At 42.9% G+C, this 12,499-nt stretch overlaps 1 protein-coding gene across 3 annotated transcripts in view; it reads left to right on the top strand.

Annotated features, from left to right (window-relative positions):
• Window positions 1-12,499, top strand: part of cttnbp2 (cortactin binding protein 2) — a 69,140-nt gene that overhangs the window by 24,855 nt on the left and 31,786 nt on the right. For all 3 annotated transcript variants that reach the window (XR_010912192.1, XM_067492936.1, XM_067492937.1), the window contains exon 3: window positions 10,531-10,761. Coding sequence is in view for 2 of the 3 variants with exons in the window: in XM_067492936.1 (XP_067349037.1) it covers window positions 10,531-10,761 (231 nt within the window). In the remaining variant the exon portion in view is untranslated. The remainder of the gene's footprint in view (window positions 1-10,530; window positions 10,762-12,499) is intronic.

Here is a 12,499-nt window from a genome sequence, read left to right as displayed (position 1 = left end):
CTGACGGCACCGACGCCCCGAGCACCACAACTACCAACCCCTTCAACCAATCACAGAGAGGCACACACATTAATGAGTGATGGATATCGGAATCGGTTCTGCTGAGGCCAATCAAGTGAAATGGTTTGCAGACGTGACGCTGCGGAAACGGCAGTTTCAGTTTTTACAGTAAAACTACCAGTAGGATTAAAAATCGTTATTCTAGTGATAGTGCTGTGTGTTTTCAGGGGAAAAAAAGTTTGGTTTGTGCTTGTGATTTCCATAATTAAGCATACACGTCATCAGTGTCTGTCCTCATGGTGATGTTTACTTCCCCCCAGATTCAAACCTCAGCCAGTTCTAAAAACCTTCTTCTACATCTACAGTGCAACAGCTGAGTGTCCACTGTGCACATCGTTTTCTAAAAATGTCAGTAAAGATAATCAACAAATTCATATTTTTACAAAGTTAGTTGCGGTCCTGTATTTATATTTGATGGATACTTTATTAATCCCCGGAGGGAAATTTCTGTGTTGCAGTAGCTTGTACACATAATAATACAGTACACATACCAAGTAATAGGATAATAATCAAGCAATCAAAAAAGTATTTGCACGCGACCTTCAGTCAGCAATTCCCAGGTGCCGCCTCAAGCCTGTGTCCCCCCTCAAGACGGTAAAAATGCACCATGATCTCTGTTTTGGGTGATGAAAGATGATGGCGTTCAGGCTCAGTGACACTTTGAGCCGTCAGCACATTATGTAACTCTGAGGGGTTGCAAGAGTGTGTGACCTCAGCCCGGCAGAGGAGGCAGTAATGGTCTGTGTTCTTCTGCATCTCCCTCTTGCTCATCTTTCACTTTCATCCTCCCTTTCATTTTTCCTCCTACTCAGTCCATCTCTCTCCCCACCCCGACAGTGTCTTCCAGGATGTTTTTCTCTCTGAACGTATATTTCTGTCTAATTTATACAGTTCCTCCTCCTCCCCCATCCATAGCGCTCTCTATCTGTTTCCCTTTGTCAAATCAAATTGTCATTGATCGTTGAGCAGAGTGAAATCCCTGGTTATTGTAGGTCACGGACGGTCTCTCACTCTCACACACACACACACACACACACACACACACACACACACACACACACACACACACACACACACACACACACACACAGCTGGGATAGATGCCTGAGTCAGTGTTACAGTAACAATCCCCAGCAATCATCACCCTGCACATTGACATTTATGTGGTGTGTTTGTGTGTGTGCAGGCCAATTTGCCGGATTTTTCTCAAATTGCCGCAAAGGACTTTTGCCCCATAAAAGTTCCTCGACTTCAGCTCCTGGTAACTGGAACTTTGTGAGGAAAAAGCACTGATGTGCCTTTTTGTAATTGCACCTAAAACATGTTAATGTTTAGAAACAAGTTACTTTCTGTGATGTAATTGGTTGTATGATAAGACACATTTTAAGTTTCTCTCCCAGATGTACATTTATGTACTTTTTTTTAGTTTCACATTGATAATTCTTCTTGCGTAGTACTTATTAACAACAGGGCAATTCCAAAGGCTGTTCATAAGACCTCTCGAAATCTTAGGTGGATGAAACAAGCACCAATGAATATGTTACCTTTTGGCTTCAGGAAATTTTTCACAACTTTCTGACATTTTATAGAAGGACGCCTTTTGGACAATTTAGAACAAACTACATAAAATAAAAATGGCATGTTTGCCTGGGGGTCTTTGTGTGTGCTTGTACCTTATCCTAACTGCGCAGAGGACACTTGTGGTTGTACCATATGAGCTGTAGGTGACACCTTTTCCGTCTTAAGTGTCGACACTGTGTTAAAGTTTCGTGCGTTATTGTGTTTATATTGGGCCTAAATGTCAGTGCCACATCACAGCTCATTGGCTGATCATTTTGGTGGATGCGCGTCGAAGCAAAGATGGGCTAATTGTGTGTGTGTGTGCGCATACTATATGTGAATGACAGATGGGCCTTAGGATTTCTGCCAACTTCCCTAGGGTCATTGCATCCCAAGGGGACTAGCCACCCCCAGCCAAAGGACACAGGCAAACTCACATTATTTAGACATACAAAAAGAGACTGAGACTGAGAATCCTCCACTATTTTGGATACTTTCAGCTCTTCAGAGACCAGAATTGGATCCAACCCCCACCGCCACCGCCACCATCACACATCCTCAGCCAATCCTGGCTCCTGTTTGCTCATCACTCAGTGTCATTTGTCAGCTTGTTCGCACTGTGACCTAGAAAACCAAAAGGAGATTGGAGCCAACTAGGAGGCACCTCAGGAGTGAAACATAAATCAGGTCGATTATCGTGGAAAGGAGCTGCAGCATTGATGCTGCTTGGAGATTGAATTTCTTATTTGTACCCTGAAAGGTCATAGTGGCACAGATTTAATGTGTCAATATGTGAAATAAGGCCCAGAAAGACATCATGATGTATTTTTAAGTGTAACAACTCAACGAAAACCCGCGTTTATCTTTTTATTGTAACAAAGTTTTTAGGTCACCAAAAAAATCTCTGTTCCAGATTCAGTACAGTCCTCTCAAACCAAGCTGCTACTTTCTAAATCGCAATTTCTTTTATTTATTTTTGTTTTGTCAAATTGTCTGTCTGTGTATGTGTCTCTCTGTGTTGGCCCTGAGTCAGACTGGAGACCTGTCCAGGGTGTACCCTGCATTTCACCCAATAACAATCTGTAACATCCTTCAGCCCCCCCCCCCCCCCCCCCCCCCCCCCCCCCCCCGTGACCCTGAACAGGATGAGGGGTTAAAGATGATGGATGGATGACCTTAATCATTTAGTTTCGTTTTCTCTCTGTAAGCAGAGTAACAAAGGGCATCACATAGTTAAATGAATTTAGAACATCTACTTTGGAAACCTAAATGCAACCACAAAGGGGCACAAGCCAGTGTCGTCTTGTGCCAGTCCCAAGTCTGGATAAAACACATGCCAAATTTACCATGCGAATCAAGACTTCCACAACGGATCGATCGGGTTAACAACAACCGCCACCGGTGCTGTCGACCTACAGGGTGCCGGTGAAAACTGGGCTACTGTGGGTCGAAGACGGAGGAAGGAAGGTGTGTTCATAGGCTGAGAGAGAAGACAAAACACAAGACCGAAGGACTGACAGTAGGGACTTTGAATATTGGGACTATGACAGGGAAGGCTAGAGAGTTGGTTGACATGGTGCAGAGAAGGAAGGTGTGTATATATACCAGTCGAGGAGACCAGCTGCCCTAAGGCAGAGCAGGGGACGAAGTAGTAGAAGTTGAAAAAGGAAGAATGCTGTGTAGTTTTCAGGGAGGAGATGAGACAGACTCTGGGTGGTCAGGAGGTGCTTCCACATGCCTGGACCATTACAGCTAATGTGATCAGGGAGACAGGTAGGAGGGTACTCAGTGTGTCATCGGGAAAGAGGAAAGTGGACAAGGAGATACTTTGAAGAATGATGTTGTTCGGCTTAGAGACAGTGGCACTGAAGAAAAGACAGGAGGCAGAGCTGTAGGTAGCAGAGCTTAAGATGTTGAGTCTCTTTTTGGGAGTGATGAGGATGGACAGGATCAGGAATGAGTACATCAGAGGGACATCTCATGTTAGATGTTTTGGAGATAAAGAGAGGACAGATTGAGGTGGTTTGGACATATTCAGAGGAGAAACTGTGAATATATCGGTAGAAGGATGCTGAGGTTGGAGCTGCCAGGCAGGAGGTCTAGAGGAAGAGCAAAGAGGAGATTTATGGATGTAGTGAGAGAGGACATGAAGTTACTTGGTGTGAGAGAAGAGGATGCAGAGGACAGGGTTAGATGGAGCCGCATGATTAACTGTGGAGACCCCTGAAAGGGAACAGCCCAAAGGAAAAGAAGACTGCTGTATAAACCTAAAGCTGAACACTCTCACAAAGCAGTAAATGGAGTCCTGCCGCTTGAGCGAATGTCCAAATGTCAAGTGTGCATGAACAAGGTGCTGACCCTGTTGCCACGTGTTGTGCTGGTCAAAGAGCATCACAAAAAGTGTCAAATGTGAGAGCTGCTTCAGCTTGAAGGTAGAGAGTGTCGACTCAACAGGATGCAGTTCACAGCCACAGCACACTGACCCGAACCCCGTGTGACTAAAACAACAACCCGCTGAGGGCGAGGGTCGATATATTGATGCGACCGTCATCCCAGCGAGCTGCGGCACAGGCTTAACTGGCAGCACACTGCCTGACAGGAAGTGTTCATTAAATGCCCCACAATATGAACCTGGCACCACTTACCACTTAGCTTTCAGGCTCTTTTCTTCTTCAGAAATTGCATCCACAGAATGTTTGGGGTTTGTGTTTAAGGCATGTTTTTTTTTCTTTTTAATTTATTTTTTAAAATGAAACTGCTTTAATTTGTTAATTGTGACTTAAGCACCAATTTTAACCTGGCTAAATGTCATAAACTGTCCATCTAAACCTAGTGCCCATGTCTTGAAATGTGTTAAAAGCGAGTGGCCTTTAGAAAAACCTTTGACTTAGCACTTCAGAGTTCATGTGTGAAACAGGCGTAGGACATTGTCAGGAGAAACCAGTCCCAAGACGCCGTGCGTTTCACACATGTAACACACAGTGAGAGATTCCCTGAGTAAGAAGTGTCTTCACATCAGAGCTGTGCATCCAAAAAAACCACAACATGCCATTTGCTAGGTTTAAATCCTCCAGACAACTCAGGACAGAGCAGCGTGCTGCTGAGCTCCAAGATGATGTCGGGAGTGTTTCACTTGGACATTTACACTCTCCCTTGGACGCACACCTGCATACTGGTCTTTAGGACTGATTTGGCCGTGCTTATTACATCACATCTTTATACATCCAGAGGGACTTTACTAAAAAAAAACTGTCTTTGATTTATCTATACAGCTACCTCCCATTATTCAGTGTGGCTGCCTTGACATTCACTGCCCCTCTTCTGGTTTTGACTATGTATCTTCCCACTTCTTCATTTCTCTGCTTCTGGAAACTGAACTGAGAAGCATTTTGAGCATTCGACCCTCAAATCAAGCACCCTCGAGCACATCCCTCTCTTTTGATCTGGTGTTTGCTTGTGTATTTTTCCGGACGTGAACAGCTCCTCTGTTTGGCCTGCTAGCAGGGCTGGACTGGCAGCCGGCCACTGATGTGATATTCACACAGTCAGTGAATTGGACCTAAATGAGACCCTTGAATACATGCTGCTCTTTTCTCAGCTATGTAAAGTTTGGAGTGCACTCTGCCTCTTTTTGTTGAAGGCTTTTCTTTGCCCCAGTTGCTCGGCCTTTTTCCTGCTTGACTCCTCTCTATGTTGGCCTTGTCTCTGCCTGATTTGGTTTGTTGCTGCTGTTCTTCCTTGCGATGTTCATGATCTTTCCATCCATCAACTTTCTTCCAGTTTCTTATTCAGTGATAATAAATACTTCCCTGTCTGCTTTCTGGCTGTGTTCCTTGAACCCTCCTACCCACTGAGTGCTAATAATACTGAGGACTTCTGCATACCTCTTGTAAATACCAGGAGGTTTACATCTTTGGCCAGGGATATACAGTACGTGTTACCAATGCAAAAACACAGCGGCTGTGTCATCTGTGTCACTGAGTGAGTTTACATGGCTTCAAGTAACCAGGTTTCAGTCGGCTTAGTAAACCGTGTCATGTAAACAGGAAAGCTGGTTTCTGAAATGCAGGAAGGGGATTAGGGAAACCTGGTTTGCCCAGGTAGATTTCTGTCATAGAACACAGATTTCTCTGCCGTACGTACGCGTAACCAGGTTCCTAATCTGCTTTCTTTACCCGGCATGTGTGTAGCAAAAGGATGCAGACAGGAACTCGCAGCTGAGAAAATGTAACTAAAGCAAAGGGCTCGTAGAAGTCAAAATAAGGAAGTTTGCCCCCAAATTTTCCGTAACCGGTAAGTGCATGTAAACGCAATCATTGTTCACATACTCTTTGTTTACATTGAGTATGTGTGGAGCATTTTATAGTAGTATATCTTTGTCTTATTAAGATACCCAGGTTAGCTGCAAATGATGCTATGCAACAGAAGTATCTAAAATAATAAACTGAGAGAGAAAAGGTCCTATCTTCAAGTGCTGCCATCCCCTCAACTTTCATTTGCTTAATTTTATGTACAATTAGAAGGGCAAAAAACAAAGTTTACATTGGGATGAGCTCAAATGTAGTTGATATTTGCTGCTCCACAACAAATGTACAAAAAATGTTAAATGGCTGTTTGTTGAGGTTTGTTTAGACAAGGTGTTACTTGCCTGTGAGCCATCCATACATTATCTCTTACCGCCTATCCTGTTCAGGGTCTTGGGGAGCTGGAGCCTATCCCAGCTGTCATGGGGTGAGAGGCAAGGTCTCCAATCTATCTCAAGGCCACCACAGAGAGTCCTACCAATTTACCTAAAATGCTTTGGACTGTGGGAGGAAACCCACACAAGCACAAGGAGAACATGCAAACTTCACACAGGGCAGTGGATTCCAACCGGGGACTTTTTTAGCAGTCAGGTAGCACCGCTAACCACTCCGCCACCGTGCCGCCCTTCTTCTTGTAATAAAACCAATTGCAACACTACCTGGTGATTTTAAAGTTACAGCTGATCGGCAGCTCAAAATGCTGATCAATACTCGCCAATCACAATGTGTATATTGTAGCTTTCTCCTAACCTCTGCCAATGGATCTCTGGGGGTCTGAAAGGGTTTGGCTGCCATTGACAGTAACCTGGATGATGCAGAGCTGAAAGAAGAGAAATGTAATTGTACATACATATAACAGTAAACATCAGCAGTGGCATTAAACTCTTTGTTCCATTACTTCATGTACATTAGGAATTTCTTATTCATTGTAGTAACATTCATTAGGGCAGATTGATTTAGATTGTGGTGAATGGAAGCGAGCCTCTGAACTCAATCAGGAGAAAACCAAGATGACAGCTAGAGGCCTGTAGGATTTTAAAAGCAGAATCTGCGTATTTAATACTGCTGCATTGCACTTGCTTATTGTTTCAGTTATGTGCCTATAAACTGAAACCCTTCAGTCTGATAAGTGATGATCCTAAGAGAGAAGCTGCAGCAGCCAGCTGACTGAGAGCTGTAATGTCCTGTGTAAATATTTATAGGAAGATCCTTGGTATTAAAGGTTGCCTGATTAATTACTCAGGAGTTTTCCAGAGGATTCCCTTCACGTGGGTCAGGTGGTGCCTTCATGCTCACTGATTCCTGCTTCTCATTGTGAGGATTTGCTGTTTTTCTGACAGTCAATCAGTATTTTGATGACGTTTGAGGCAGTTGGAACTGTTGATTAGATGAAACATAATTGGAAGACGTCTACATGGCATTAGTAAACCCTATTAGACTTTTTCTTTCTCTCTTTTTATTTTTTTTAGATATTGTAACAGAACAAATGATGAGTTAAAAATGTTTTTTTCTGTTTCTGAAACCCTGTTTTCTTCTGTGTTGTTTATATTGGCTGGTTTACAGCCACCGGCCGCCTCAGCATCACAGGGTTCTCCATCAATCTTCACACTCTGTGCTTTCTGTGTGTGTGTGTGTGTGTGTGCGTGTGCACGTGCACGCATACATTGTTTGACTGTACTAACTCCATCTCCTTCTTTGGCAAAGTATCTTGCAACACCTTCCTGCTGTTCGTTCCTCTTTGTCCTCATGCTGTCTGTTCTTTGGTCTCTCACACTGTGGTTCTTTGTGTTTTCCTCGCCCCCATGTTTAATTCAAATGTCGCTCGCCCCCGTTATTTAATATTCCTCCCTCAGCAGCCTTCTGCTTCTGACAGACGTAAATCACGACTCTTTTAAAGAAAATCAACTTGCAGTTGACACGGTTATTGATAAAGCAGGTGCACAGGTTTTAACAATGCTCTTTTTGTTTTCTTTTATCTGTCATCAAGTGCATTTAGACAGAGTTAAGTACCCAGGTTATAGTCGCTTCTGAACTGATTTCTTAATGTAAAAGGAAAAGCTGCTTTCTGAAATTGGTGTAGTTTCCCCAGGTAGATTTCTGTCGCATAATTAAAGATTCAGTACTTTGTCGCCATGTCGACATTGTCGATTGGAATTTGTTTTGGTGGGCTGGCACATCGACAAAGAAAACAGTCACCACATTACATAAAAATTCCAACATCACCTTTCTTATACTCTAAATCGTGCCCTGCTGTTTTAGTGTAAGTTGCATCCGGAGGTTTCTGGTTTATTTCTCTCTCTCTCTCTTCCAACCACGTATGGTCAGAGGGTTTGGGCTGTGTGCAGCTGTTGTACTGCAGCCAAGTGGGTTTCGGTCATGATGTATTACTGTGAATGGTCATCTGCCTGTGGTCAAAATGATTAAGAGCAGGTTTGACAGGGCTAATGTTACTGAACTGTACTCAGGACCGACCAGTGCCAGCTTCTACTTGAAGCAGCAGTTTGGATAACTGTGGACTTGCTTTATTCTATTTACTAATCCACAGGATTTGATGGAATGATCCCTTAAGCTGTTTGGAGCCGACCACCTATCTAGAAACCTGGCTGGGATGCTGGAAGGCTGGGTGGTAGGCAGGATATAAATGTTACTGTGGTGTCAAACCAAGGTCCAAAATTTATGTTTTGGGATGCATCTCTTGAAACAGCGAGAGTTCTAAACCAATATCCTTTGCAGATTAATTATATAATAAGGTTTAAAAAGCGACAAAGTGGCAGTTTTGAAAATACAAGCCTGTAAGATGGTTACTATTGATTATACATTTGTCCTAATAAAGATCCTAATGGGACTATAAATAAATCATAATCAAATTCAATATATTTGGGTGCAACAAAACATAGCCTACAATCTGAGAATCCAAAAATAAAAGATGCATGAAAATGAGCAGTTAAGAAATTTCAAAACGATTTTTTGTGTACAAACTGTGTTTTAGAGGACGCCTTCACTGATTTTTAAATATATCTGAAAAATGCCTCCAGATGACATCACTTGGAGTAGATTATGTAATCTCTGCCTTCATACTACGGAGTCTCTAATCATGGTCAACCTGCTTTTCCAGAGTTTTTCAGCTAGAAGCAGATGTAGTTGAAAGCATTAATGTACATTTACACCCTAGACTAAAGCTATCGAGAGCAAGCTGAAAATTGCTGAAGTCACCCTTTAATGTTTAACCTGCTCATAAATGCCACATATTGGACCCATATTTTTGCTTTCTTAGCATCTTTGTCTCTCTGTCGTTACACCTGCTGTGTATCACATGATAGGAATTAAGCATCAGCTGAGAACTAGTGGAACAATACGATGCTGCATCTTTGTGGACATTCCCCTAATGTCACTGTGTCACGGCCATTTTACTTCACCTGTTTTTTGCTTTGGTGACTTTGAATGTATAGCCTTCAGTATGGTGCTTTAAATATTGGATGATGGTGATAGTGAAAAGAAAATCCATCAGGGGGGACACAGGCCAGTGTCTTCTTGTGCCAGTCCCAAGTCTGGATAGATGCAGAAGGTTGTGTCAGGAAGGGCATCCGACGACATGTACCGAATCAAACCGAATTCTGTGGTATTTCATATGCGGTGAGCACATACTATGTTTACTATGCCGTTTTCTTTGTTTTTGCTTTGTAGCTTGCCGTTCTGGCAGCTTTGGATTCATCTGCTGAGCATCATCTATTTACTTTCTCTGGGAAGCCAAAGCTGGGAGATGATTGATAAACATTAGAGGCTGCATCTGTGCAGTTTAAAGACTTTGGTGGGGGTCTGCAGTCAGTCGAGGCTCGTCAAGGAGAATGGCGGGTGGGTTTAGGCATGAGTCAATCCATGATGCCAGCTGCTACGGGTCTCTTGACCAGCTGAGAGGACTCCACCTCCCACGTTCATCTCTGTGTGTAACCAGAGAGCAGCTGTGTCAGCCGCCGTGCCGACTGGTTGTGGAGTGAGACAGGTGGCTCACAGTGGTCAGGTCAGGGTGGCGGGTGTTGGGGGGCCATAGCATGGCCTGAGGGGACTGGACCTTCTCTTGAAACTCAGGTTAGGAGAAAAAGTGGAGGCTTAGAGATAAGGGCAAGGAGTTGAGTGCTGATTCTGTGACTGAAAGATCATAATAACTGTATGAATGGGACCTCTTTTCTTTTAGTTATCTGCCTATTTGATGCCAGCGCGTCTTAAATGACACCAGTGACTGCAGCTGTTTTAGGACATGGTTTTTCTTATGATTCAGAGGCACAGACGTCACGTTCAGAACGTGCCATTTTGGTTTGAGACCCATAAAGTGCAAGTGGTGACGTGTTTCTGCACATCTCTGAAGATTTTAAAATTAAAAAAATTACTTTTATCCTAAGCAGATTACAATGTTCTCATTTACACATTCGCACAGCAATGACAGTGGCTGCCAAGCAAAAGTGGCACTGTGAGGAACTTTACTTCGACATGCTTTATTCATGAAGCTTTCAGGTTTAATCTTGTGATATTTATTTCAAGACTTATGTTCCAAATGAGGTCAAATTGCTGATGGTAAAAAGTAAAAATATTATTTGTTTTCTCGCTCCAGGCTCAGAGGAAGGAGGCCTTTCTCCAAGAGCGCTACGGCCACTACAGCCTGACTGACCCCTTCCTGGCACTCCAGAGGGACTTCGAATGTGGGATCCCAGGAGGAGACAAGGAGCGGCAGCCGCTGGGCTCCAGCCCCATCTCTGTTCTGGAGGCCGTCATGGCCCACTGCAGGAAGATGCAAGAACGCATGTCAGCCCAGCTGGCTGCAGCTGAGAGCCGCCAGAAGAGGGTAGGTCACGCTGGAGAGGGGGCAAGGTTTCTGTCGCTGTTGAATGTGAAAGTGACAAACAAATAGGGTCCAAATTTTAGGTCAACTAACTAATTGTTGGGATTTGTGTTTATGCTCTCTGCAAATCAGTATGAAACACCACTGTGTGTAAAGACAAAGATAGTAGACAAACAGAGATGGAAAATCACAGTAATATGAGTCTTTTGTAGTTAGAACCTGAGTGACACAAATTGTCTTCAGAAATCATCAGCTGGTCTCACATCTGCTTTACCAGTTAGATTTATTCATATCATTTCAAAAAATCAATAAGATACATTTTTAGTTTTAGACTTTTGAAGCAAGTAGATGTTGATGTGTAAACACAACATGTGATCCCTGCTTCTATTTATGCTGTGTATTTGTACCATGTATACACGACAGCTGTGGTACAAACAAAGTTCACTCTGATTTATTTTCAGGTTGTGGCTACAATGAAAGCGGTCTCTTATCAACGTAGAGAGTTTTTCAGTTTTAGTGTTTTAGGAAAAAGGTTAGAGCAGGTGGCCGTCTGTGCAGAACAGGGTCAAACACACAGCAGGCTGATTCATAGAACCCTAGACTGAGGTGGGATTTGAAAGGTCATTTAAATAATGACTGATAATGATAATGATAATGATATGAATAATGACATAATGCTGAGTACTTTGAGCCATTGTGAGCCCAGGGGTCAAAATCTCAACATTTTCACCAAAGCATTATAAGACCTTACATTACAAATTTTAAAATCAAATGAATTTCAGGCCCATTTTTGAAGGCTGACTGTGTGTTTGTCCCAGGTCTCTTTAGGATTATGTAGCCCTGAATAACTGGGCAGCCAGATGTCTGCTGTGGCTCTGTCTCTCTCTCTCTCTCCCTCCCTCCCTCTATGCTGGATGTGTGAAAGTGTTTGGATGTGAGGCTGGCAGGATGAATGTGGGTGAGTAATAAAGAAAAGTGTGTGTGTGTGTGTGTGTGTGTGTGTGTGTGTGTGTGCCCTGTCCCTGAACTCTGTAATACTAACAGAGATGATATAGTTTTAAGCCAAATGGAAGCTGTATAACCACACACATTCTTTGATGAGGAGGTATGGATGGAAGGGAGAAGGGGAACGAAGGGAGAGGTTGGATTTGGCTGTTTTGACTGGAACATTGGTTAAATAGACTTAAATAGGGCTGTGGTTAAGTGTGTGTTTGCTTCTGCCCATCAAATAGGCATCTACAGTGTCAGTTTTTATTTCCACCACTTTGGCCTGATTATGACCCCTCTCATGGTACTTTTACTATTCTTTGGTACCAGCTAGTTTTTGTTAGAATGTCACATGTTTCCTTTTCCATTTGACATGTGCATCGGTGTTGAGGTTTGCCTAACCTTGAACCTTTTGTACAGATTAATGCAATTCAAAGTGCTTCACAGATGTTTGAAAAGTTCAAGAAAGGTGTACTAATCAAAGATGAGGAAAACTGATGATAATGTCCACTAAATAATAGTATTACAATAGTTGACAACAGGTCATTCTCCAGCCTCAATTGAGGGCCCAAATGTTTGCATAATTTTCTTGAACCCTCCTTGAACAGTTTTGGATTAGCAATACATAATGCATATTTTGGGGGTTTATGTTTTTGTTCTGGTGCACTAAAACTGTTTTTGGCTATTTACATTATGACTCCAACTGCTCTTGTTTTAATTTTGTGCCTTTACAGACTTTATGCAGAACTTCACC

This window comes from Channa argus, chromosome 23 (genome assembly GCF_033026475.1).
Source record: "Channa argus isolate prfri chromosome 23, Channa argus male v1.0, whole genome shotgun sequence".
NCBI lineage: Eukaryota > Metazoa > Chordata > Actinopteri > Anabantiformes > Channidae > Channa > Channa argus.
This window is presented reverse-complemented; position numbering and strand designations above follow the sequence as displayed.